This window comes from Urtica dioica, chromosome 1 (genome assembly GCF_054948205.1).
Source record: "Urtica dioica subsp. dioica isolate 48M chromosome 1, U.dioica_male_clone48M_v1_H2, whole genome shotgun sequence".
Lineage (NCBI taxonomy): Eukaryota > Viridiplantae > Streptophyta > Magnoliopsida > Rosales > Urticaceae > Urtica > Urtica dioica.
The window spans coordinates 3,675,651-3,702,849 of NC_142756.1; the positions used below are offsets into that span (position 1 = coordinate 3,675,651).

Below are 27,199 nucleotides of genomic sequence, written 5' to 3' on the forward strand. Positions count from 1 at the left end.
ACGTTATCATTTTGTAGTTCCGTTAGTACTTCGGACGTGAACTTTAAACGGTTATACACGTGTAGCGATATGATTTAATTTGAAATTTTACACGGTTTTTTTACTTTGAATAAATGTTTAAAGAGTATATGAAATACCCAATTTTATCATTTCCTTCTATTCTTCTTCTCTTCTTCTTCAGTGGATACGAAATCCACGAGCTTGGGAATCAAGTTCACGATGGCAAATGAAAACTCGTCTTCCTCGTATGGGAATCAAGTTAGATTGCGAGGCTCGTCTTCATCGTATGAGAATCAAGTTCGATTCCGAGGCTCGTCTTCAGCAGCCCCATCGAACACGAGCTCGTCTTCGCCGGAAGGGATGTGCTTTTGTGACGTGTCTTGGGTAGAAAGGACGGCATGGACAGATTTGAATCCTGGGAGGAGATTCAGAAGCTGCTATAAGGGAATGGTAAGGTCAAATTTCTTATCTTTTCACGTTTTATTTGGTTTGGTGGTTTATTGCGGAAATCGGTGGTTTTGTTCTTCAGGCAAATGGAGGCTGTGATTTCTTTATGTGGATTGACCCAGAGATGTGCAGAAGAGCTAAGCAAGTGATTCCAGGTCTTCTTAGAAGAATTAATCGACTGCAAATGGAGATTGAGGAACTCAAAAAAGTTATTGAGCAAATGGAGGTTGGAGAAGTCAGAAAAATTGATGAGAAAATGAGAGTATTTAGTTCAAACAATGAAGACCTGAGAAGAAGCAACAAAATTGGGAGATGTGGATTGTTTGTATTATTGTTTGTGCTATGTTTGTTAGTGTTTTCACTGGGTTTGATCTGTTCGTAGACTTGAGAAGAAGATGTAGGTTGTAATTGTTTTCAGAGTACTCTTGTTTTCACTGTGTTTGTTCTGTTTGTGATATGTAGGTTGTTCAAGTTTTTCTGTTTGTGCAAGTTGTAACTGGAAGATGTACTTGTTTATGTATTGAACTGCAAGTTGTTCTGTTTGTGGAATTTGTTCTGTTTGTTAGTTGTTCAACTTAAAAATACACAACTAAACAGACCAAAAATAACACAATATTCTTTCATATTCATTGTTTCAAAAGGAGTACATAATACAGGCCTGGACATAATACACCCACATGTTCCAAAAGGAGTACAGACCTGGACATAATACACCCACATGTTCCAAAAATAGAAGTCTTAAAACATATTAAGCTGATTAAACTAAAAAATAAATTAATTTGTTGTTAAAGTAGATGCACTTGGCTGAGATGCACTTGGCTGAGTTTGTCTCAATTGTTGTTTCTTCCTTCGTTCAGCTCGCTTGATTGTCTCTGGTGTAGGGTTAGCACTGACTGGTCGGCCTCTTTTTTTTGTTGTTCCCGTCTGCAATATTTAAACAAATTTAGTTACAACTACTGTAAAAGAATAAGACTTAAAAATACAACAAATGTACCTGTTGTGCAACTGGATTAGGACATGTACGTTTTGAATGTCCTGTTTGCCTACATTTGCTACAATGATTCACTTGGCCCTTTCTTGAATGTTTTGCTGCATGATCAGGATTCGGAAACCCAGGAGGTGGCTCGTCGTTGGACTTGTTTCTCTTTTTCTTCGGTCTTCCAGGAAGTCTATGATCAGGTGGTGGAAGGATCGGGTTTAGGCCAACCTCTGGCCATTTATCAGGACTTGTCATAGGCTCGATAACACCGTTGTACGCTGCAATGAACGCCTCTTTTTTGTACCAGTCGTCGATGAACTCAAATTCATCAAGGTTTGATGTCCATATGCACGACAAGGCATGTGGACAGGGTATGCCTTGTAATTGAAATCCCCTGCAAGTGCATACCCTTGCTCTTAAGTCAACCACAAATGTTTCCCTCCCATTAAAAGTCACTTGGAATTTGCCATTTCCAGCAAAACTTGGTTGACAGTACCTGAAAGCATATACCATTTAGATTGAAACCATTTAAACTGAGAGCATAAAAACTCTAGATTACTACGTCAGTAATTATTACAAGTTTCATTATTCCATTAAAAACTCCATTATATAAGCAAAGAAAATCAAACAATTCAGCGAATCAGACTGATGCTACTACAAAGAAGAAGAAAAAAATGTCTACAAGCACATTTTACAAATTTTAAAAAGGAATTTAAACTGAAACAATTTAAACTGAAACCATTTAAACTGAGAGCATAAAAACTCTAGATTACTACGTCAGTAATTATTACAAGTTTCATTATTCCATTAAAACCTCCATTATATAAGCAAAGAAAATCAAACAATTCAGCGAATCAGACTGATGCTACTACAAAGAAGAAGAAAAAAATGTCTACAAGCACATTTTACAAATTTTAAAAAGGAATTTAAACTGAAACAATTTAAACTGAAACCATTTAAACTGAGAGCATAAAAACTCTAGATTACTACGTCAGTAATTATTACAAGTTTCATTATTCCATTAAAACCTCCATTATATAAGCAAAGAAAATCAAACAATTCAGCGAATCAGACTGATGCTACTACAAAGAAGAAGAAAAAAATGTCTACAAGCACATTTTACAAATTTTAAAAAGGAATTTAAACTGAAACAATTTAAACTGAAACCATTTAAACTGAGAGCATAAAAACTCTAGATTACTACGTCAGTAATTATTACAAGTTTCATTATTCCATTAAAACCTCCATTATATAAGCAAAGAAAATCAAACAATTCAGCGAATCAGACTGATGCTACTACAAAGAAGAAGAAAAAAAATGTCTACAAGCACATTTTACAAATTTTAAAAAGGAATTTAAACTGAAACAATTTAAACTGAAACCATTTAAACTGAAAGCATAAAATAAACCATTTCCATAAAAAATATACCTGGCTGTCTTCTTAAGAATCTCTATGAAGACCAATATTCGCTTACCAACGGGACGCTGCCATTTCTCAACCTCAGCCCTTTTGTTTGCAAACCGACACATGAGCCAAAATCGTACCCTTTCCAGCAATGTGACAATAGGCTTGTCCCGGGCAGGTATGATCGCCGCGTTGAAGGTCTCACACAAGTTGTTGATTAACATATCACATTTGACCGCCTCTCTGAAATGTGATTTTGTCCACTCCGTTGGATCTTTTTTCAACAGCCATGCGTGTGCTTTCTCATCCTCTGCTTTCAGCTCATTCATTCTCCGATTAAAGTCTTCACGTGTCGTGGCTCGTGCACATGCCCATAACATCTGTTTGAGTTGTAGACCTGCGTGTTCCTTTTTGAAGTTGGCGTGCAAATGCCTCACACAAAACCTTATCTCTGCTCCAGGATAAACATCAGACAATGCCTTCTCCAAGCCCTTTTGTCTGTCGCTTATCATCGTGAATCTACTTGGATTCTGAATGTCTAAATCCTCACTCAAAAGCTGCAAAAACCAAGTCCAGCTAGAAGTGTTTTCCTTCTCCACCACAGCAAAAGCCACAGGATATTGTGAATTATTAGGATCGATACCAATAGCGGCAAGCAACATTCCCTTGCAATACCCTTTCAGAAAACAACCATCGAACCCTAACAAGGGCCTACATCCCTTGTTGAACCCATCTTTACATGCTTTTAAGCAAATGTAAACTCTTTCAAACACTCTTTTTCCATTAATCATAGTTGTTTTTAAGAGAGCTGTTGTACCTGGGTTTGTCATTATGAGTTGCTTACAATAATCATCCAGAATTGCATATTGGTCCTTCACTGAGCCTTCTAATATATCTCTAGCTTTTTTCTTAGCACCGTAGAATACATCCCTCGACACGTTGCAGAATTTGGAACTAGCCGCCATCTCTTTGAACCATTTATAATCCATGCTAGGATTAAGACGAAATTGTTCTAGAAAATGAGTCGCTAACCAAGTACTTGTGACTAGTTTGTTGTCAAACACTATGCCACACTCATGCTTGTCTAGCAGCGTATTCACCCTAACTGACTTGTTCTCCTGAACCTTTGCATACAAAATCCATTTACAACCCTTTGCTTTACATTTAGCTCGTAATCTGGTCGAGTCGTTGACCACGTACTTGAACTCCCTATCAACTTTTATGAATACTTCTTTCAATACACGTCTCAGATCAACAATAGTAGGAAATTCCATACCCAATTTGAACTTGAAATCGTCCAGGCTTGAACGTGGGTTGAATTCCCTCCTACTCCTCCTCGTCGTCTGTTCTCCATCGTCACTGCACAGGCTATCGAGGTCGCTGCCTGATCTCACCCCTTCAGAATCGCCATCACCAAGGTCTACATTATTCACGATTGAACGCCAATCCCATTTTTGGGTGTTCAGAACATCTTCTTCTTCATTCAATTCATCATCAGCGTACGCTTCTTCTCGAAGACAAAACTGTTCGTCATCGCCGTCACCGTCGCTCCCTTGTTGATGTTCTGACATCTTCTTCTTCAATCGATTAGGGCTTGTGGTTTTTGATTTCTGGTGCTAATTTCTGGACTTATGGTTTTTATTGGAGTTCTGATGTTTTTGTGGCTTGTGGTTTTCATCTTCTTTTACGTTTTTGAGTTCTGATATACTTTTTTTTTATTTAAAATATATAAATAATAAAAAAATAATAATTATATTCAACATATATTAAAAGCTTTTAATCTTGACCATTGCATTTTAAGTTCACGTCCGAAGTACTAACGGAACTACAAAATGATAACGTCAAGTACTTTTGCCACTGAAAATAAACTTTAGGTATATAAGTACTGATTTACGAAAACTTTAAGTATTTTTGCCGCAATTAACTCTTTTATTTTAATATATTACTATTTTCGATTTTTTTTTTATGTCTTGAAATACAAATACTATTTGTTTATTTCTGTAATTTTTAGTTCCGAATTCCCGCCTTGCTTTTCCCTTCCCTCCACCATGAATTAGAGGGATAAAAGTAGGACTCCTTTCTCTATAAATTTGGGAAAAAAAAAAAAAAAAAATTGAAATATTTAGGATGATTGGAAATACTTGATAAATTTTAATATTACAAGACTATCATAAACACTACCTGGTTAATCGATAAAAATTATTTTTCAATTAATGTAGGCTTCTTCCGTTTCTTTAATTTTTATTTATTAAGAAAAACTTAGTAGTTTTTAATTTCTGAAAATTTGAGTTCAATATAATCGATGATATGGTTTATGATGTAAAAACTGAATTATTAAAAAAAAATCTAATTTTTGTTAATTGCACGAAATATTTGTCATTAAATTTGCACTTGTTTTTTTTTTATGGATTTTAGTTATTAATTTTAATAATAAATAGATAGTTATAATTGGACCTCTATATACCATGTACAAAATCTTTCTCCTCTTTTCCTAGATTTACTTTCTCTCTCCTCTTCTTTTGTCTCTATAACAAATATGGGTGGATGAATTATTCAATGAAAGATAAAGGAAATAAAAGTTTTGGATTATAGATTGTTAAAAAAAACTGATTGATATAATGTAAGAAAATATTATAATTCATTTCTTTGTTGTTTGGTATAGAAAAATAAAGATTATATGTGTAATTTACTCGATTTGTTTCTTTCCGTCTAGGGGTGAAATTGGTTCGGTTTTGGACAAATTTAAAAACCGAAACCGAATTTTCGGTTTCGAAATTTTTGGACCAATGACCGAACCGAATTGGTCCAAAACCGAAAATTCGGTTAACCGGTTCTGTAAAACCAATAACCAGTTTTATAACCGTTTTAAAAATGGTTAACAAGTTCTGAAACCGGTTAACCAAAAAAATCGATTAACCGATTTCATAATTGGTTTAAATCTCTTAAAAATCAACAAATTCAGTTATCCGATTCAAATCGGTTATCCAGTTTTAAAACTGGTTATCCGGTTTCAAAACTGGTTATCCATTTTAAAATTAAAAAAAAAACGGTTAAATAATCGATAACTGAATTTTTGGATACTCAAAACCGATAACCGAACCGGTTCTTAAATTCGGTTTCGGTTAACCGAACCGAATTTTCGGTTTGATGACATGGCACCAAATTTCGGTTCCGGATCGGTTCGGTTATCGATTTTACCAATTTTCGATCAATTTTTGTACACCTCTATTTTCATCCTTTCAAATCCATCTAAATTACGAAGGATGGATTTTGGTGGGATCCACAAAAAAATTAAAAATCAATCCCTCATAATCCTTTCTTATTGTTTTTCATCCTCTCTATCAAACAAGATTTATTTTTGTGACTTGTGTATCAAGAATAGTAGATTTCGTGATAATTTCATACACATCAATCACGACATCAACGAGTTTGTGACCAAAGTGTCACGAAATCAATCAGTTCATGTCACATATGTTATGTAATTGACTTATATATTCATTCAATTGACTTACTTGCTATTGTTTCACTTATTATGTCCTTGACTTATATTTGTAGGTGTGAAAAATGTGTGTTTTCGAAGGAAACATAACAGGTTTTAGGTTCAACTTCCACGAGGAGTTGAAAGCTTCCTAACGTTGTTACGCGAGCGCAACAAAGAGATACATGCATATTTTCCTACTCCTATTTTTGGGCAGCTTGTGGGGCAATCAAAGGTAGTTCGGTCATGTCGATCATCAATCGTTTGATCATATGGATCGGGAGAGTCGATTGATAACCGGAAGATGAGCTCTTGATTGACCTCTCGGCAAGGCCCGCGCCATGAGATAGAGTCCCCGATGAACATCTTGGCAAGGCGACCAGGCCCACACAACGAGACAGAGTTCCTGACGGATTACTCGTCAAGGCGATGAGGCCTATGCGATGAGACAACATCCTCGACGGACCCACGACGAGGCGAAAATCCTGCGACGTGACAAAGTCCTTGATTAACCCATCGGCGAGATGAAAAGTCTGTGTGGTGTTACATCCTCTCCGACATTTCCAAGAAAATGTGATGTACTCGACGGACCCTCAATGAGATGGAAAAACTCACACCAGGCAACAAAGTTCCTGTTGGAACCGCTGCTGACGGAAAATTTCGCAACATGAATAAAGTCTCAAAAAGACTCAATGGCAAAGACTTACGGCACGATGATATCTCTAATAAATCACCCATTATCCAGACGAGCCCGACATCGCCGCCACAATATTGTACCCATTCGCAATCTGGGCCAGCGCAACCCTTCGATCTTAGAGTAAGACTGCTCATGGTCCGGACAAGCACATCCCATTAACGCTCAAAGTCAAACATGTCATAGGCCGAACGAGCACACGAATGATAACCGTAAACACACGGCAACGAACTCAAGCTCAAGCTACTAAAAGAGAAAATGAATGCCTTCAAAGGACAATCAAAAGACCAACAAGAAGATCACGACCCACATGAAAATTTAAGAGTTTCTCAAACAACAAAGTTCTCCAAGAAACTCGAGGGGGTTAATAATATAGGTCATTTTCCCTTTGCAATAAACATGACGGCTCATCCCACAAAGAGATGTACACAAGGCTTGACCCAAGGAGAATCAGCACAAGTCAAAGGACTACGTCATTGGTAGGTCTTATGACTCATGACCCATTAGCAGGTCTCACGACTCATGGGTATGCTTCATGACCCATCAGCCGATCTCGCGACTCGTGGATACGCCTCATGACCCGTCAGCAGGTCTCACGACCTATAGGAACGCCTCATGACCTATCAGCAAGTCTCATGACTCATGGGTACGCCTCATGACCCATTCGTTCGACTCGTGAGTACGCCTCATGACCCGTCAAGTAGGTCTCGTGACTCATGGGTACGCATCATGACCTATCAGCAAGTCTCATGACTCATGGGTATGCCTTATAAGCCATCATCGTGACTCATAGTTACACCTCATGACCACTCAGCAGGACTTTCGTTGCACGAGCCACCATTATTTTCGTCAACGTCACACGGTCTCTTGATGGCCCCACTTCTATTCCACACTATAAACAAAACTCTCATGGCGGTTCAAGTCATGCCACTCACCGCTCCTCCATGCACTCCTTCATGATTAGACCATTGTCGCCCGCATGGACTGCGGTGTGGTGCCATTGGTCATGTAATCATCACATAGTGAGATGTGTGGTGGATTGCATGTGAAATAGAGGGAATGATGGATGAGATTCAAATGAATGATAGATAGAAACGAGAAAGAAAGATAAAAGTTTAAATTTGAAATATGTGTTTAAGGATATTTATATAAAATTACACACATTTTATATTTGACCATATTTACTCGATTACAAACAAGAACAACAACCAATAACACATAAAAATAAAATTTCCCTATTGCTTTTGTTAGGTCAACGACAATTAAATTTTCTAAATAAATGAAAGACAAATAGCAAACAAATTAGCCGTCTTAGCTCAGTTGGTAGAGCGCATGGCTTTTAACCATGTGGTCGTGGGTTCGAGTCCCACAGACGGCGTTCAGAATTTCATTTTATTCCTTTAGAAAGTGGAAAATGATTTTTGCCCAAATTTAAGCCCATTATAATAGCTTTTTTTTTTTCTTTCCGAAATTAGCGTATAACTATTTGGAAATACCCGAGATACTTAGACCATACAAATATCCGATAATTCAATACAATAATGGTTTCTAGATTTTGAAAATTTCAACTTTTGAAATTATGTTGAATATTTATTTTTATTTTTAAATTTTTACCCATAATTTGGAATTGGGCTCGAACAAGAGCCCATACCTTGTCTGTAAGCGAGAAGCCCAAGCTAGTCAACAGCGCGGTGGTCGCTAATTTGCACACACTCGTCTTCATACCAATATAATAATAAATAAATAAACGAAATGAAATAAATTTTCTATGGTTTCTCTTTCTCAATCTCTTCCTCAAAGCCAATTGGATAATACGCTTGGCTTTGCTCTAATATTAATCGAAGAAGAAGAAGAAGAAGAAATTAGGATCCTAGGGCACGCCTTTTTCCTCTTTTCGTTTTCGCTAACCAAATAAGCCTTCTTCGCTTGCCGGCTAAGAATCGACGCTCCTTTTTTTCCTTCCTCTTCCCTCTTTCAAGGTATTAAATAGGCCTCATTCTCAATTTTTTTTCCTTCTCTCTTTTATCTGCAATATTACATATACGATTGTGTATACGTGTAATTATACAAATTGCTGCCTATTGTGGTTTAATTTTGAAATTATATCCGTACGATTCTTATCGTCGTCTATCAATGTCGTTCTTGAGTTTGTAATCTTGAAGTGCTTTGTTTCTCCAATATTTTGTATTGATTTGCACTCTCACCTTAATGTGCCTCGACGGTCATTATCCGTGCTACAATTTAACATATACAAGTCAATCTATTGACTTTTTCTTTCACTTCTTTTTTTGGTACAAGTTAGCGAATTTTGGGAATTGCATTCAGTTGAATTGATATTCTTACCTTCTCTGACCACACATCACACCGTTTTCTAACTTGAGGAATTTTAAAATTAGGATTATACCAAACTTGCATTATTGGATTCCTTTTTCGAATTGCGTTTGAAATGCCTTTGCGTAACTCCTCAATCTAATTACAGCTCAAACGTTTACTCTAATTAATTTTTTTACTTTTAATTTTTTATAGCACAAAAGAATAATCCTAACGGAGCCTCATTTTAGTTACTCCATGTATCCTGATCAATAAATAATTTCTGTGTAAAGGGGTTTTTTTTTCCCTCACTGATTGTTATCTTAGTATCTTCACAGGTGACATATGTTTTTGAATTGTGCCCACAGATTGCTGCATGTTCAACTGTGCTTTGTGATTGTTTCTCTTGAGTCGATGCTTTGTTCCAATGGCTTCTGATCAATGGAGAAAACGGTTGAATAACGCTAGTAGTATGGTTCCTTGCAATGGAAGGGAACAATCTAGAGCAAAGAGAAAGAGTTCAGCTCTATCACAACTCGATTCAAATATGCGATCTCATGTCTCTCTCGAGTGGGATGGAAATCAGAAGAGAGTTATTGCCAGAAGGGACCAAATTGGCATAAGCTGGAGAGATGTGAGACCGTATTTGGCTTCTTCTCCTTCCACCAGCAATATTGTGGCTGATGTATTTTCGGTTCCTCGAGAGGTTTATGGATTGGGGAATCTTCAAGATGTGCTCTCATATGAGGTGGCTATTTTTTTCATGGTTATTGCTACTCCTTGTCCGTCTACTTTTTTTTATCTATGTTAGTAAATTAATATGCACTCTCTCCCTCTGCGTGGACACTGCAGGTTTGGGAGTCTTATCTGTCTGAAAGCGAGAAAAATCATCTTTTACAGTTTCTGCCAAGAGATCTAGAGATTGAGCAAGTGTTGCAATCGTTACTAGACGGGGATAATTTTCATTTTGGAAATCCTTTTCTTAACTGGCAAGTATTTTTCACATGATAGCTACCTTGTGCTTGTAATTTTCTTGTTTACGCAAACCCATTGTTTTGCATTATTGCTATGCTTATGTATATTATATATATGTGAGACAACTAATTATGCCGAAGGTTATTCTTTGTCTAGCTTAAATGACCAGTTGGTTCGTTTCGAACGGGAGTACTGTAATCTTGAGTGCAGTCTTGAGAGGACATGGGAATTCATGATAAAAAGAAAAAAGTGAATTCATGATAAAAAGAAAAAAGTTTTAAACTTTTTAAAGTTAGATGAACTGTGCATTTTTACTAGAGTTGAACCTCAATGATACTCTCTATATGGGGTCATGTAGCTTGGTCAAATATTTTTTTTAAATACGATGACCTTACCAATAACTACTATTGTTTGACTTACATGAATGGGTATGTCAATTCTAAAGCAGTGATATGGTAATCCCGAATACTTTTTTTCTTGCCTTAGTAATCTGATGAATCTATCTTATTTTCTTTCAGGGGTTCTCGAGTATGTTCAGATGATTTTCACCCTGATGCTATTCGTCAGAAAGATCAGCATCTGAAGACTGAAAAGAAAGCGTACTGCGCAGAATTGCATAAATATCATAATAAGTATGTTATACGCAGTACTTTTTTTTATTAGGAATTTATAATGTTGAAATGGTTATGTGTTCCCTGATCAAAGATTGAAATATATCCGTGCTTCTTCCGGCAGTATGATTGGCGATTTACTGAAGCTGAAAGAGAAGTTTGAACGTTCTAAAGATTCAGAAGGGGATGTTTTGCAAAAGACACAGAAGTAAGTCACACAACAATAAATTGGTCAGCTTTACAATTTTTTGGTTTTGTTTTTGTTTTTGGGTTGAGAGATATTACGGAACTTGCATTTATTTTAGTTTACTTTTCTCATTCTCATGTAGTTATATTAATTGTACGCAGGTTGGAGACTGATATGGATAGAAGAATTTCCTCATCTTCAAATATTTGCAGAGCACACTTGTCTGAGGACAATACTGCAGCTTCATCTGAATCTTATTCATCAGATGCAGATGAAATGCCGTGTAGCAGTGATAACCAGAATTTCTCTATGGTTAAAGGAGGAGAACATCATAATAGGTAAGTGGTATAGCTTTTCCACCAGGCTAGTCCATTTGATACTCTTAATATAATTACGAATGATCAAATAGCTTTCGTTGTACAGGACTACAGTTTTTATAAAATGTAATTGTTTAATTGAGAAACGTACAAGAACTTTAGGCCATGGAGCTTTTGATAGGATCCTGATTAGTGTTTTTAATAGTTTTCTGGTTCACTCTTATGGAAAATACAGTGTCAACCTAGCGTTTTTGATTAGTAGGAAAAGCTTGAGATGAATGAGGGAACATTTTAAAGTAGTAAATTTTCATCTGAAGTAATAGTAGCTCTGTGTATTTGTCTTTCTTAAGAGAGAATGCTTCTAATTTGTTGCTATTGGGGCCAGGGTGTGTAAGAAAGGCTCTCTAAAGGACAATATCGGAAATCCATCACTTGTTTCAGCCGAAGTGAGCCGAAGAGCAAAGCCTAGAAAAGGAGACAAGCGACAACAACAGAACGTCTCTTGTAATGACGGTTCTAAGTATATGTCATATGTCAAGGTTAGTACTTACTATTTCAGATTTCTGGGATATTATTGGAAATTTGAAGTTATGGAATGATCTATTAGGTTTCTGGTCGACCAAAAGGTGGTCAATAGAATCTTCCTACATCATAAAAAAAATGATAAATAGAGGAACCTGATTGATCAATTCAATTAAATGGTGCCTGGCAACACTGAATTAAAACATTACAGTAGTATTAGATGGTTTATAATTATGTGCCTTCTCTATTTCATTATTATGTTGGTGCGTCTGTATTCTGAATATTGTCAAGTTACCACCGTTTCTATCGAAAGATTGGGTCATAGCATCATTTTTTATTTTGCGTCATTAAAAGTAAGATATTTATTATCGTGAGTATTGATTTATCTCAGATTAGCAAGAAGCAACTTGAAATGGTTAAGAGCATGAAGCAGTCTGGCAAAAGCATCCTGTCGAGGTCTCTCAACCGAGTTTTAGGCACCGTTGAAAGTTTCAATGTACAACCATACGAGGTTTTCATTGAAGAAGAACAGAAGAACTTGCGTGATCACTGGTTTGTGTGTTTTACATTAAAAATAAATAAATAAATTTACATTTCTGGAAAGTAAAGGAAACATGAAAAAAAATCTTTAGTGTCTCTCTAAGTAAAAACATATTATACAGGGTACGACTGGCAAATGAAGTTCTTCCAGCGGCTTATGCAAACTGGAGAGGCATGAATTTGCAGAGACAGCAATTGAGGGAGTCTTTGGAGCAGGACTTGAATGAAAGGCTGACGAAGCTGACAACAGAGGTTTGTGATTCACGTTTCAACATGGATGCTTCTGCTGAATTATAAACCTTTTTTTTTTTTTTTTTTTTGCATACTGGTATTCTGTTTCACCTTTCGTGGCTCTGTACAGGACGTCGAGGAGAGCGACAGCCACAACACTGCTCGTCCGGATCATGTTGAAAACGAAGTTGATGATCACGTATGTACTCCAGAAGGCGGGGACAGGTCTTTATCTGCGTCCCCACAGGGAGATTCAGAAGCGGAGTTTTCATCGGGAAAAGAGTTTGAGCCACCGATGAATATAGATTGTGAAAAGCAGCCGGAAATTGCCAAATCAGACGATGACGCAAACGCGAACGGAGCGGCGGTGCGGACGGAGTATTCGGAAAGCACAGATGGCGGCGATGTTCACCTGCCATGTGGCGGTGACGTGTGGCCCACGACCGACATCACTCATTCGTACTACGACGACTCGACCGCGAGCCCTGAATACGACATCGCACCTCCAAAGCGACAAGTGGTCGATCTGGAATCCGATCTGCAAGTCGTCGGCGACTGCGAAAAAGATACCTCATTTAGGCAATCGGACGACGGGTCTTTCGGTTCTTACTCGAACCAAGGCCGGGACGAGCTGTTTCAGATGCAGTCTCTTTTCAAAGGGGAAGAGATGTTGATGTATCAGGAGCCGAAGCCGACGGGGTTGGATTTCGAGTCCACGAGCAATCTGCTGATGGGTGACGGTCACTTTCCGGGTCACGCCCATTTTCGGGACCCGCCACCGCATCCGATGGAGGTGCAACAAGAACATAAGAGAGAGAGCGGGGTGTACTTGCAAGATCACGATTATTCCGACGCGGGAAGGTTCTTGATGGCGCCGAGGCAGGAATGGTCGGTCGATCCTCCGCCGCCGCCACCGCCTCCGCCGCTTGCGATGAACGGAGGTGAGTTGGGGAACTGGTTCTGCGGCGACCACCAGTCTCGTAACGGATGGAGCGGCGGCGGCGGTGGCGGGGCCAGAAGCGGGGCGGTCGACCAGAGTTTATACGGCGTTCTGTCTTACGAGCCCACCACGGAGCAGCATTTCATGCCGTCGAGGAGCTATGGGCTACCGGGGGGCGGGCCCGGGCTCACGAATCAAAGTATGAGCAATGCTGCGCTGCAACCGATCCCGATTCCGATCCCAATGCCAGCTCAGACTCCGAGTCTTCTTCATCATCATCACCACCATCCTTATCCACTCGATTACATGAGCACCGCCCGTGAAGCGGAGGAGATGGGGTGGATGGGTTTGCCGGCGCCGCATCACAGCGATCCTATGGGAAAACCCTATTTGAGATCCTGGAACCAATCATAATCATGTTGTGCTTTGTTATTCGGGAGTTTTTTGTTTTTGCTTTTTTTTTTTTTTTTTTTTTTTTTTTTGGTTGGTTGTACATACACCAGTCTCCACCGCTAATAGATTATGATGATGATGAGCCAACTGAGTAGAAGAGCGTTTTGTGTATATATGAATATGATAAGGACGAGTTACCGTACCCAGAAGAGTAGTTTTAATTTTTATCAAGAGTTTTAGGGTGGTAGAAGAAGAGGTATCTTGTACTTTTTTAGGTTAAATTATAAATCTCAAATTTTGGTTGTATTTCTTTTAAAATATCTCGAAGCTTTTTTCGGAACGGAGTTTGTTGCTGTGTTGTGTTTTTAATTTATTTATTTATATTTTTTTTAGTTGTGCCGACATGACAATCATCACCAATACAAGTTTATCACCCACTACTAGTCTTCTTGTGGGAGTGGGACACAAACAAGCATCGGCTGATTGGTTTTGTTTTGGCGTATCTATATCTTTTGGTTTACGATTTTACAGACACAGACATACATTACAAACAAGTCTTTTAAAAGTAACATTTCGAATTAATGTCTGTTTATGGTGAAACGTAAGACTTGAAAAGGAAACAAAAAAAAAAAAAACGGCAAAGCTTAAGTTATAACATTAATGCGGAAACAGGCTAATAAATAAAAAATGGGTAATGATGAGAAAATAGAAGCAGTTACCACTGGCTTGGGTGCGAAGAATGAATAAATGCCAAACACCAAGAAAGAGGTTTTTGTCATTTTCATTACTAAGCCAAGGGAATTCGAATCCGAGTCTCTCTCTCTCTCTCTCTCTCTCTCATCTGTGTGTGTGTGTGTGTTTGTGAGTGAGGGTGAACCATGGCACAGCCAGAAGAAGAACCGCGACTACACAAGAAAGAAGTGATTCGTTTGGAACGAGAGTCTGTGATTCCAATTCTGAAGCCCAGACTCATTATGACTCTGGCAAATCTAATCGGTGCGTGATAATTAATTCTCTCTAGTTCTTTCTCTTCTTCATCTCCTTCTTTTTCAATTGAACAACCTCGTGGTCGCAGAACATAGCTCCGACCGCGTCGAGTTCTTAAAGCTGTGCAAGAGAGTCGAGTACACAATCCGCGCTTGGTACCTTCTCCAATTCGAGGATTTGATGGTATGTTTTACACAATCAATTTCTTTGACTTTTCTTGTTCTTCGCCTCATCGTCCTCTGTGTGTGTGTTTCCACAGCAATTGTACTCTCTCTTCGACCCCGTCACCGGTGCTCGGAAATTGGAGCAACAAAATCTCTCTCCCCAGGAGACTGATGTCCTTGAGCAGAATTTCCTCACTTACTTGTTTCAGGTATTTCGTTTTCTCACTTTCCACGTCCTCCGACCGCATTCAACACGTTCCTTCTTCATTTAGGTCATGGAAAAGAGCAACTTCAAAATCGTCTCCGACGACGAGGTCGAAGTCGCACTTTCCGGCCAGTATCTTCTCAATCTTCCCATCACCGTCGACGAGAAGAAGCTTGACAAGAAGCTTCTCGGAAAGTACTTTCAAGACCATCCTTGCCAAGACATTCCAGATTTTTCCGACAAGGTTAATTTGCTAAAACAGCTAATTTTGTGCGTTTAAAGAAGTTTCAATTACATATGTGCAGATGAGCCTTCCTCTTACCACATCGTGTTTTTACTCCAGTACGTTATCTTCAGACGCGGCATCGGAATTGATAAGACCATTGATTACTTTTTCATGGAGAAGGTTGACATGTTAATCGGGCGATTTTGGTCATATCTTTTACGGCTAACCAGGTAATAAGTTTTGGCTTTGTTTTCTCGAAAATTGATATGATTTTAAAATGGCTACAGTCTGACCATTTCCTGACAGAATAAATTGTGTGGGTGTATCCTTGAATATATAATGTATGTATTGCTCAGGTTGAGTAAACTTCTTTCAAGGTCCAGCCGAAAACCTAAGAAAGACTCGAAGAAAGATGATGGGATCGTTCCTGATTCAGACTTGGATGATGAATTATATGTTGAGAGGAAGAGGCTTGAGAATATGGAACTGAGGTCTTACATTACTTGCCATTCATTTTCATCAATACATTACTTGTTTGAGAACATGTTTATTGACAAGTTTTTAATACCAACCTTCCTTTAGTTACTATGGATAAGGCTGATCATTTTGCATCGTGTCCTACAGGGTAAAGAATTTGCTGACTAAGACAACAATTCAAGAACCAACCTTTGATAGGATAATTGTTGTTTACAGGTACAGAAATATCAAGTTGCTTTAGGAAATGAGGTTTTTGGTGTTTCGCTGATTATAATATGAATGTCCTCGTAGTTTGTCAATGCAAAGAGAAGTAAGGGTTTATTAAGGAAAGACATTTGAAAGCTTTTTAGAGTTCTCATCTTGGTTTCAGTTTGATCTATGTATTGCTGTCTTTGACAGTTATCCTTCTGACTTGTTTCAAAAACAAAACAAAAAAGAAAAGAAAAGAAAAAAATTGTAGTTTCTTAATTCTTAATCAGAGTGATGAATGTTCAGGTCAGCAAGTCCTAAAGGAAAAACAGACCGGGGAGTATACGTGAAGCATTTTAAAAACATTCCAATGGCCGATATGGAGATTGTTCTTGTGAGTTTTAAATCGCTGTTGCTGCTTTGTTCTCTCAATCGTCATCTGCTTGAATATCTGCCAAAGATTCCTTCTTTTTTCCCACTTATATCTTTCATGTATCTGGCTGGCAGTTGACATTGTGGTCTTTTTTTTTTTTTTTGCAGCCTGAGAAGAAAAATCCAGGATTAACTCCAATGGACTGGGTCAAATTCCTTATATCAGCAGTAGTTGGTTTGGTTCGTAGTTAATTCGGACGATGTTGCAGCTCTATTTTTATTCTTTCTTGTTCAATCATTCTTAGCACTGGTTACTTTATAGGTCGCCGTTATAACTTCTGTTGAAATGCCTAAAGCTGATCCGTGGGTTATCATTGCTGTTATTTCCACTGTCGTTGGTTACTGTGCTAAGACATACTTCACGTAAGTGGTATATATATATATATTTTATTTTTTTTTTGTCTTTTTTGAGCTGAATTCATTGGCTATGAGGTTCCTCCTACTTGTGGAGCAATTGTGGATCTGAACGATATCAACGCTTGGTAGATTTGATATCTGCAACAAGATAAATCAGCAGATTGTCATGCATTATTATTATGATCTTTCTTTTGACCTAAAAGGCTCGGTGGTAGGTTTTGTCAAGTTAGTGCTGTAGTTTTGGCTGGCTTAGGTCATGATGGGCCTTTGGTAGTTTTTATTTTTTTATGACTTGGTTGGCTGTTGAATTCTTTATTTAGTCGTCTAATTTTCCATTGATCGACGATTCGCACCATTCACTCCCTTGTGTCAAATGTTTTGTAGTTTTCAGCAAAACATGGCTGCTTATCAGAACCTAATTACGCAGTCCATGTATGACAAACAACTGGATAGTGGAAAGGGTACTCTTCTTCACCTCTGCGATGACGTCATTCAACAAGAAGTACGTATTTGCTCTTCAATTTTTTTTTTTTCATTGACATATTCTACACTGGTTGGTTGTATCTCGTATGAAGTATGCAAGATTCAATATATCGGTTTTCAAGTATTTGTTTTTGTAAATATTTGGATTGTGTGTCGAGGTTAGGTTTTTCGTGAAAAGAAACTGCATGCTATTTTCTTTGAGGTGGAATTTGCAAAGTGCTGATGGTGTGTTACTTTGAAAATGCAGGTCAAGGAAGTAATTATTGCATTCTTCATACTGATGGAACAGGGTAAAGCTACTAGACAGGTATGGACCACTTTACCTTTTATGGTCTATAACCTGGAAATAGAGAACATTGACACTGAAAGTTAAAAAATTTGATTCCATTTTTTAACAGGATTTGGATCAGTGGTGTGAGGATCTAATTAAAGAAGAATTCAATGAGAGCTGCAATTTTGATGTGGATGATGCTGTTGATAAGTTAGAGAAGTTGGGTATCGTAGCTCGGGTGAGTCTTATTACACCCACATCCTCACCAATATTGAAATATGATAAAAATGAGTTCAGTATCATAGATACAATGGATAGCTTATATCATCTGGCTATCCATTAATAATGTATGATGTGTTTTGACATTTTGAAAACTTTTTTTTTTTGTGTGGTCAGGATTCAATTGGACGGTATTACTTTGTTGGGCTAAAACGCGCAAACGAGATCATAGGAACCACGACTGAAGAGCTTGTGATAAAGGCCAATCAGGGTGGTGGTAATAGTGCTTCATGAGAATCCGATTAGAGTCACTACGATCAGATAGATCACTTCAATTTGTTGTGCTGTTTTATTTTATGTGAATATTTTAGGTTTTTTTTTTTTTTTTTTTTTTTTTTTTTTTTTTTTTTTCTGATGAGCGGCTGTGATGTTTCACCATGGATTATATTTCTTTCTTGTGTGCTTGGTTTAAAAAGAAAATCTTTCATCATAATTTGTATTTTGTTGTCATTGAATGTATGTATGCATTAATGTATGGGATTGAACAGAGAAAACAAACCGCGTGATTAGACAACTGAAAGTGAATACAAAGCCATGCAAATATGCCAAAAAGAATATATAACAGGTTGTCTAATAATAGCCCAGCCTTGTTGTGAATAGTGACACGTGGTCTGGTCTCACAAAAATAGCAAGTTTTGAAGGATTTGATTAGCAAACAGATCGAGAAAGAGATACAGAGACAGAAATGGGAATGAAGAAGAAGAAGAAAGATATCATCCGGCTGGAAACGGAGTCTGTTGTTCCCATTCTCAAACCCAGACTTATTCATGCCTTGTCCTTCAACTTTGGTACCCATTTACTTTATCTAATTATTATTATCACTCATGTTTTGTTTTCTTTTTGTTTATATATATCATGCATGCATGCAAACGTCCAATTAGTTATTAATTATAAATAATTATGGCGCAGAAGATAAATGGGAAAGAGAGGAGTTTGTAAAGTTTTGCCAAAGAGTTGAATCCACCGTTCGAGCTTGGTATCTTCTTCAGTTTGAGGATCTCATGGTTCCTATTCCTACTTCTTTACACCACCATTACTTTCACGTCCCTTGTTATTATTGTTTTCGTAAACCAAACAAATACATACGTGTCTTCTCTTTTTATCGCTCAGCACCTCTACGCTCTCTTTGATCCCATACACGGCGCTCGCAAATTGGAGCAGCAAAAGTTATCGCCCGAACAAATTGACGACTTCGAGCTGAGTTTCCTCACACACTTGATGAAGGTTCTTATTAAACCAAACTTTCAGTTTCTTTCTTTCTTGCTTTCACTTAGTTTTGTGTGTCTAATAAAATATTTCTTCTTTGTCAAGGTAATGGACAAGAGCAACTTCAAGATTGCAACTGACCACGAAATTGAGGTTGCACTTTCGGCGCAATACCGTCTAAATCTCCCTATAGTCGTAAATGAATCCAAGGTACGTGTGATTTACATTCTAACCACAAGTGTCTTAATCATCACTTACCGAGTTTTGCTTTTTTTTAGCTCGACAAGAAGCTGCTGACAAGATACTTTATGAGCCATCCCAAAGACGATCTTCCGCATTTCGCAGACAAGGTACTATATAACCACGAGTCACTTAATTTTTCTATGCATTATCGTTCCGAAATACCCATTAATTTGCCGATCATTTCCAGTACATAATATTCCGACGCGGCTATGGGATTGACCAGACTACTGCTTTCTTCTTTTATGCCAAACTGAATGCCATTCTTCTGCGAACTTGGAGATTATTTATGAAAGTGACTGGGTGACTAACTATACTATATGTTCCGTGGTATTTGAACTTCAATTTTTGTTCCTTCTTAACCTTCTATCACTGCATACGTCTAGGCTAAAAAGAGTTCTCTATGGAAAACCGAGCCAACACTATGACACTCGCACTTCGAAATCTGTAGAGATTACTGTTGAATCTGAGGAAGAAAGCTTATACGTTGAGCGAATACGTTTAGAGAAAATGAAACTCAGGTTATTATTGATATGATAATAACCCGTTTATATTGTTTAGAAATGTGAATCTGCATTCTTTCTTGTTCTGTTCTCCAGTATAAGTAAGCTTTTGGGAAGAGTCACAATCCAAGAACCTACATTTGACAGAATCATCGTTGTGTACAGGTTAGTGCCGTTGCTTCACTTGTACCCGCTGTTTTTAGGTCGAAGCCAATGTTGAAAAAAAAAGCGATTATATGCAGGCGGGCAAAGACGAAAAAAGAAAACGAGAGGGGAATATATGTAAAGCATTTCAAGAACATTCCAATGGCTGATTTGGAGATAGTACTTGTGAGTTCCTATAATTGTACAACCGTCACTTTCCAAGAAGAAACTTGAATATTTATTATTTTCTTTCCCATGTGCTGACAGCCAGAAAAGAATAACCCAAGCTTAACCCCAATGGACTGGGTTAAATTCCTAGTTTCTGCAGCAGTTGGGCTGGTTAGTTTTTTTAGAATTCAAAAAGAAAAGCAACACATTCACTAGTTTTCTCATGGCTTCTTTTTGGTTGATTAGTTTCACATTGTACACAGGTAACGGTTATAAGCTCGATTAGCGTACCAAAGGCCGACTTCCGAGTTATATTTGCAGTTCTGTCTGCAGTAATAGGCTACTGCGTCAAAACATATTTTTCGTAATGCGTTCGTAATCTTGTTTCTGTAATACTGGTCCAATAGGACCAGTACTAATAATAACATCACTGGAAATAATGTTTGATATCTAAGTGTGTTTGTGTGTGTGTCTAGGTTTCAAAAGAACTTAGCTGCGTATCAGAGCTTAATCACGAAGTGCGTGTATGACAAGCAACTGGATAGCGGGCGAGGGACACTTCTTCACTTATGTGATGAAGTCATTCAGCAGGAAGTAAGTACTAATTATCACAGCACATCACATTATATTTATGTTAATATAAAATGAAATGAGATTAAGCATATAATGTTTGAATGCTTGGTCAGGTAAAAGAGGTTATCATATCATTCTTCATACTGAGTCGGAGAGGAGAATGTAGCAGACAGGTAGATATTTACTTGCAAGCTATCATTTATACACTTGTAATGTAAGCGTTTTTCTGTGCATAATTTTGAGGCTTGTAACGTTAAAAAATAGGATCTAGACCGGCGATGCGAAGAGCTAATCAAAGAAGAATTCGGGGAGAAGTGTAATTTTGATGTGGACGATGCGGTTGACAAGTTGAAAAAGATGAGAATTATTTCAGAGGTAGCATCATTCTATAGGCGAAAGTGAGTTATAGTATTTGTATGTATATATTTACAAAATTCTAAATGTATGTATGTCAGGATGGCAATGGGAGGTATTCATGTGTTGATTTGAAGAAAGCTAATGAGATAATTGGCGTTACCACGGAGGAGGTGGTCCAAGGTGGCTTTGCCTTGAACCTGAGGAGGACCAACTAGAATCTCTTGACTAAACCAATTATTTACTCTTAACTATTCATAATAATTTAGATATGCAATGTTATTATGTAAACAACAAATGTAAATTCTGATTTTTTTTGTTGTGATTATATTGTTGATGTAAATTGGAAAAGCGTAAGACATTAAAGCGTGGGGGTTTAATGTGCGGTGAGAAATGACCTCGACTATAGCAATTTTGATAATTTAAAGTAGTAATTATGTTTTTGGACACTTTTATTAGTGATTATAGATTTGAAAGTATACAGTTGTCATAAACTGTAGATTTACAAATCTACAATTAACAACAATGATAGATATATAATTCTACAGAGTTACTAGTAAAAGTGTCTAAAAACGTAAGGAAAATTAGTATGAAATGGTCAATTCAAACTAATTGTTTAGCAAAATAGCCATAGTTTCATTAGTTTGGTAAAATAGTCCCAGCCCCAACCTCGCTCAGCTCTCGGTCCTCAGCCCCGTCTCCGATTTGAGGAGCCCCAGCCTCGACGAGATCGACAACTCCGACCTCCGCCAGCGCATTGCCGTCATCTTCCGGAGCCACCACACTAGCATCGTCAATCTCCTCGATGCCTCTGTCTCCGACTTTCTTGCCGGAGTCCGCCTCGCCGATTGCCTCCGAGACCCTAGAAACCCTAACTTCACCGTCCTCGACACCTGGATCTCGCGGATCCAGATAGCCGCCGACCTCGCGCACGGGATCGGGCGGAACCGGAGCTCCGGCGGAGGAGGTCTCGCGTCAGGCGGCGATGGCGGATTTCAGAGCTAGGTTTGGGATCACGGAGGTGAAATCCGCGCTGGAGGAGTCGGACATGGTAGGAGAGAAGCTCAGGGCTTTGCAAGCATCGGCGCAGGCTCGCTCGAACGTGTGGTCTGAGAAGATGATCGCCGGTTCCGCCATTAACGGGTCGGTGTTCACGAATTGGATTTCTAGATTGTCATTAAATTTAATCTTGTCTTCATTAATTTTAATCCTATCTTCATCAATTTTAGTCTTGTCTTCATCAATTTTAGTCTTGTCTTCATCGACTATTTTGCATATACTTGACAAATTTGGGCTATTTTGTAAATATATAAGTTTTATTTGATCATTTAGCCGCTGAACCCATAGACTTCCCCTTTCCCATGTGCAATTGCTCTGAACTCAAAACAGGCCTAGGTCCAGGAATTCAATTGGGCTACGTTGGGCTTCGATATTAGGGAGTTGACAAAATTGATTTTCCTTTTTTTTTCCTAAATTTTTGTTTTGGTAGAGAATGGAATTGAAGGGTCGAGCTTGCTTCGCAAGATGCTTCTTCCACAAGCCCCTCTATCTACTCATATTTATAGACTTCGATGCAAACATTAAATAATAAAAAATGGCGCGTTGTCTTTCTCTGGGCGCCTACGATACATACTCGCCGTCGTCCCCATCGCCACCGCCAACGCCGGAGACAGGTACGCTCGCAATGCTATGCAAAACCCTTTGTCGATTGCGAAATAGGAAAGAATGCCCGCCAAGTGTTTGCGTAATTGCCGTGACCCCCCAGGAACAAGTTCGATCTCGAACATCGCTCGCCGGGAGTACGAGGCAGCGGTGGGGTCGAGATCATACAACGAGACATGGCACACGATTCACCGCCACGATCACGATGAAGATGACGTGGCTCCGGTGGTGATCCAGCCGGACGGAGAGTGCGTGGAGGGCGTGATGAACAGGGTGAAGCCCGGGTCTCTCTCTCGCATAGCCTCGTCCTTCTTCGAGCACAGCGAGACCACCGCCCAGCTCTGCCTTGACCTCCACCGCAGCGTCGCCCGGGCCCGCATTGCGTACGCCCCGCTCCAGGACCTCCACGACGAGCTGGACCCGGAGTCGAGCCTGAGCGAGGCCCAGTGCGAGCGCGCCTTCCGAGTCTTGGCCCAATTCGACGCAGCCGACGAGCCTTTCCCGTCGGAGCGCGACGAGTTCCAGCGCCTGCGGTCCAGCTTCTCCGAGCTCAGGGCCGACGTGCGGGCCCGGAGACGGAGGCTGTCCAGGTGGCGGGCGGCGATGACGTGTCGGGGACGGAGAGTGGGAGCAGGGGCAGAGGCGGAGGAGGAAGTGGAAGGGGCGGTGGGGAAAGGGACTTTCGTGGCTCACGATCTGCAGACGATAGAGTCGTTGGTGGGAGTGGTGGAGTGCGCCGTAGAGGAAGATAGGCACGCCGTGCGATTGGCTCTCCTCCAGAGGGAGAGGCATCTCCTACAGGTGGTCCTCAGGCAGCTACGGAACACCAACGCCTCTCTGCTGACTCAGCTCAAAGATCTCGACGTGCACACCTGCCACTGCGTCAACATCATCAACAAGGCTCGATCCCAGCTCCTCCAAAACATTTACGACACTCAAACCAGTATCTCTCTCCCTCCCTGGATCTCTGTATGTGTTGTGTGTATAATAAATAATAACTATATAGTCGAATTGAAATTAAGAGATTTAGAAAATAGTCGAATTGAAATTAAGAGATTTACAAAATATGTATTGTGTATATAATAACTATGGTCCTCAATTAATGAAGTAGTTAAAATGTTTTAAGTATTTTTAATAATTTTTTTTTAAAATTTTACAATTAAATTTTTTGAAAGTGATAAATTATTTATATAAATTTTCAAGTTTTTTTAATGATAGCGTCAAAAATAAAAATGATTTTCTGATAAAAAATTATTTGACAATGTAATTTGATTATTTTATTAATCAATTAGTTATAAATATTCTTAAAAATAATAATGTGTGTTGGATTGAAGATTCATATCTAAAGCATGTTTGTAGGGCGACTCAAGCACCAACACACACATTAGTATTGGAGATTGGACTGCGTAATTTAAGAAGCATGTTTCTGTCTCACATCAGCGATCTACTACTGACTGCATTATTGTAATTTAAATATATAATCCATTGATTCAATTGGGAATTTTGATTACTTGTCAATAAATCCTTCCAAACCCCTGTATTAGAGCACCATAGATAGTCATTGATAATTTCTTTCTCAAACCACTGTATATGATTTTACCACAAACCCAAAGTGTAGTGTTGTGTACTCACTTACAAACAAAGAACATTATTGATCTTTTACATTGGGGCCTCGCACATGCTCTCAACACATTAAATAGAATAAATTGTGGTGTTATTTTTTAAATTCAAGCTTCTAAAAAAAAAAATAAAAAAATAAAAATCGATGTGTGTGCATAGTTGATTTGGTTTCTCGTGTCTCTCCCCCTACCTAATTGAGTAATTCGTTCCCACTTGATACTGTTTTGATGCACTTAATTATTTCTACTTGTTCTCTACATAGTTGACAATAACAGACACTTTATTTTCTCTCCCACGCTACTACATTTGATTGGTACCTTATTGTATACATGATAAGAATCATTGACCACAATGCATTTGTAGACGACCGAAAAATCTTTTGATCAACCATCGAACAAGACAAAAATTATCCACTACCGTGAGATTGTTTTTGATAAATTAAGTTGCCATTATCAAATCCCAATACAAAATTTGGAGTTGAAAAGAGAGGAGTCTTCGGACCATTATAATAATTGAGTGCCTTGGATGAACCAAAACCCCTACGCACCTTCAAACCCACATCCTTATTATCTGTGTGTGCATGTGCGCTTATATGTATTTTACGACCTCTCAACACTAAATACTAAACATTCCTCTCAACATTAATAAATTATGTGGTAATAATTGTTCTAATGTTTTCTACCACACATAAGTACATGTGTTCTTCATACTCGACAAATAATATTCATATATTTCGTCTATGTTAATTTTTTTAGATTTGGACAGATATATTAGTACTTTTGATACTTTGGAAGATTTTTTACTAAAATCAACAAAAATGTAATTAGGATATACAAATATGAGTGGACCCAATGTCCGTATTACTCTTTAATTTTTATTTTCTCTAATTTTTTTGAGGAATGCTATCTGTCACGGGTCCGACTTTTGAACGACCCACTGAGCGTGTGACAAGTGGACAAATTTTAAATAATTTTTTATGTTTATCACTTTTTGGTGGGGAGTCGTCAGTCGTCCCATCATGACAAAAATCATTTCTGAATTTTTTTATTTTTTTATTTTTTCCTTCGTTTTCTCTTTGTTCTCATTTCTCTGCTCTTTCTCCAATATCCGATTGGCAGAGTTAGACAAAGACGACGACGAGGAGTTCGTCTCCATCAGCCAATGCGGTCGAAGAGACCAAAGGCCTCAGATCAACATTAATTTTTTAGTGTTCCAAAAAAGCACCCCGTGGAAGTTTGATTTTATTTCTTCATGTCGCCAATTTTATATCTTTTGAAATCTTAGTTTGGTTGGTCGATTCGTTGGAAGACCTCCAACATAGGGCAAAGGAGAGTAGATATGGGTTCACTAGAGGAAATATCATAACCGTGATTTTTTCTTTGATCTCTGTGTACAATTTTTAAGATTACGGAAGTTGTATGACTCTTGTTAATTGTTCATCCATAGAGCTACATATTTTTCTTTGTGGTGTAGAATAGAAATTCTATGTTTGAACGTGGGAGTTCGACTCTCGTTAATTGAGTCCCTTGATTTAAAATTACAAAGAAATGTAGAATCATAGAAGTTGAGGTTTATGGCCTTTAAAAGTTGATGCAAAATATTGGATGTGTTGACAACTAGTCAACAAACCTATATTTGTTGACATACAAATGAAAACATTATTGATTTGTTGACATATAAGTCAATAAATCATTGTTTATATACAAGTAAAAAAATGCAGGATTTGTTGATTGCTATCGACTGTATCATTAGAGTTAGTGTTTAAAAGCTCGTATTATGCCATTGAATCTAATATTTAAAAATCATAATGCATTAAAACATAACAAATAACTAAAAAATCAAAAGTTTAAGTCGTTCACTTAGTCAAGTTGAGCCAAGTCACCATAATAAATCTACATAAAATCACAAATCAATAACACAATACAACAACTAGAAATTAACGCAATAGTTATAAATTCATATTCATTTGTAAAGAAAATAATCTCAAATATTTTTTATGGTTTAAAAAGGAACATCATTTTTTTAAAGGGAAAATTAGTGATGTTACACTTTGAAAACATTATGTGATTTTGGTATTGAAAGTTAGTTAGTTAGTTATTAGCGGGGGACTTGATACAACTAACGAAGTGACCATGTGATTACATCAATTGGCAATGAATGTAATTCACGACTTATAAATATTTGATAGTTAGCATTTTCATTCAACATGTTGTGGAAAGTCCGTTGTGTAATCTACAGTTTACAGTAGTGACAGTCCAATGTGAGATTCCTAACTAAAGTTCACATATATCCTATTCAATATAAATATGGGATTCCTAACTAAAGTTCACATATATCCTATTCAATTCAATGTGAGATTTCTAACTCCTTAGTTCGCATTTGTTCAATTCTATTTCTAACTCCTTTCAATCAAACACCACGATGACCCAACTTTTATTGGAATAATAATTAAGCTTTCGATACCCTCATGTTAATAGAAGTCAGTCCACTAATTTAAGCATTATTTTAAGGGTTAATACAGAAACCAAAACATTGGGAGGGATATGAGCAAGAGACACTTGGTCAAAAGGGCAGCATAATAGTTTGGTATACATACGACTGCATTTTGTTGACTAACTATTTACATTTAT

The 27,199-nt window shown here is 38.0% G+C and overlaps 5 protein-coding genes and 1 non-coding gene across 9 annotated transcripts; 5 read left to right on the forward strand and 1 right to left on the reverse strand.

Moving 5' to 3' along the window:
- Positions 1-1,058: 1,058 nt before the first annotated feature.
- On the reverse strand, positions 1,059-4,729 carry LOC149406481 (uncharacterized). Its single transcript, XM_089626445.1, has 3 exons — positions 2,856-4,729; positions 1,442-1,922; positions 1,059-1,371 (listed from the first exon to the last, which is right to left on the reverse strand). The coding sequence occupies exons 1-3, from the start codon at positions 4,400-4,402 to the stop codon at positions 1,222-1,224; spliced, it is 2,178 nt and encodes a 725-aa protein (XP_089482571.1). The 5' UTR covers positions 4,403-4,729; the 3' UTR covers positions 1,059-1,221.
- Positions 4,730-8,308: 3,579 nt separating this feature from the next.
- Positions 8,309-8,381, forward strand: TRNAK-UUU (transfer RNA lysine (anticodon UUU)). Its single transcript has one exon. It is a non-coding gene; the product is annotated as a tRNA-Lys (tRNA).
- Positions 8,382-8,757: 376 nt separating this feature from the next.
- On the forward strand, positions 8,758-14,382 carry LOC149406483 (uncharacterized). Of its 2 annotated transcripts, none has more exons than XM_089606972.1 (10): positions 8,758-8,982; positions 9,652-10,061; positions 10,166-10,302; positions 10,807-10,920; positions 11,024-11,107; positions 11,248-11,424; positions 11,789-11,942; positions 12,317-12,477; positions 12,588-12,717; positions 12,827-14,382. In XM_089606972.1, the coding sequence occupies exons 2-10, from the start codon at positions 9,741-9,743 to the stop codon at positions 14,048-14,050; spliced, it is 2,502 nt and encodes an 833-aa protein (XP_089463098.1). In that variant the 5' UTR covers positions 8,758-8,982; positions 9,652-9,740; the 3' UTR covers positions 14,051-14,382. The 2 variants fall into 2 exon arrangements, with proteins under 2 accessions (XP_089463098.1, XP_089463090.1); XM_089606964.1 differs by having other exon boundaries at positions 9,682-10,061.
- Positions 14,383-14,723: 341 nt separating this feature from the next.
- LOC149406484 (uncharacterized) lies at positions 14,724-18,455 on the forward strand. The gene is made up of 14 exons (XM_089606981.1): positions 14,724-15,025; positions 15,105-15,199; positions 15,276-15,389; positions 15,453-15,629; positions 15,729-15,841; positions 15,968-16,102; positions 16,236-16,304; positions 16,584-16,671; positions 16,818-16,889; positions 16,972-17,072; positions 17,451-17,568; positions 17,797-17,856; positions 17,948-18,058; positions 18,217-18,455. The coding sequence occupies exons 1-14, from the start codon at positions 14,908-14,910 to the stop codon at positions 18,331-18,333; spliced, it is 1,488 nt and encodes a 495-aa protein (XP_089463107.1). The 5' UTR covers positions 14,724-14,907; the 3' UTR covers positions 18,334-18,455.
- Positions 18,456-18,558: 103 nt separating this feature from the next.
- LOC149406485 (uncharacterized) lies at positions 18,559-21,729 on the forward strand. 3 transcript variants are annotated; one of them, XM_089606992.1, is made up of 15 exons: positions 18,559-18,887; positions 19,009-19,103; positions 19,210-19,323; positions 19,411-19,515; positions 19,584-19,655; positions 19,736-19,848; positions 19,932-20,066; positions 20,145-20,213; positions 20,291-20,378; positions 20,460-20,531; positions 20,624-20,724; positions 20,837-20,954; positions 21,047-21,106; positions 21,198-21,308; positions 21,389-21,729. In XM_089606992.1, exons 1-15 carry the CDS (start codon positions 18,785-18,787, stop codon positions 21,503-21,505), a joined length of 1,473 nt encoding a protein of 490 aa, XP_089463118.1. In that variant the 5' UTR covers positions 18,559-18,784; the 3' UTR covers positions 21,506-21,729. The 3 variants fall into 3 exon arrangements, with proteins under 3 accessions (XP_089463118.1, XP_089463127.1, XP_089463135.1); XM_089607001.1 differs by having other exon boundaries at positions 19,012-19,103; XM_089607009.1 differs by having other exon boundaries at positions 18,848-18,887; positions 19,009-19,075.
- A 1,032-nt stretch (positions 21,730-22,761) lies between these two features.
- Positions 22,762-24,611, forward strand: LOC149406486 (UPF0496 protein At3g19330-like). The gene is made up of 3 exons (XM_089607068.1): positions 22,762-22,960; positions 23,053-23,892; positions 24,309-24,611. The coding sequence occupies exons 1-3, from the start codon at positions 22,882-22,884 to the stop codon at positions 24,335-24,337; spliced, it is 948 nt and encodes a 315-aa protein (XP_089463194.1). The 5' UTR covers positions 22,762-22,881; the 3' UTR covers positions 24,338-24,611.
- The last annotated feature ends 2,588 nt before the right edge of the window (positions 24,612-27,199 follow it).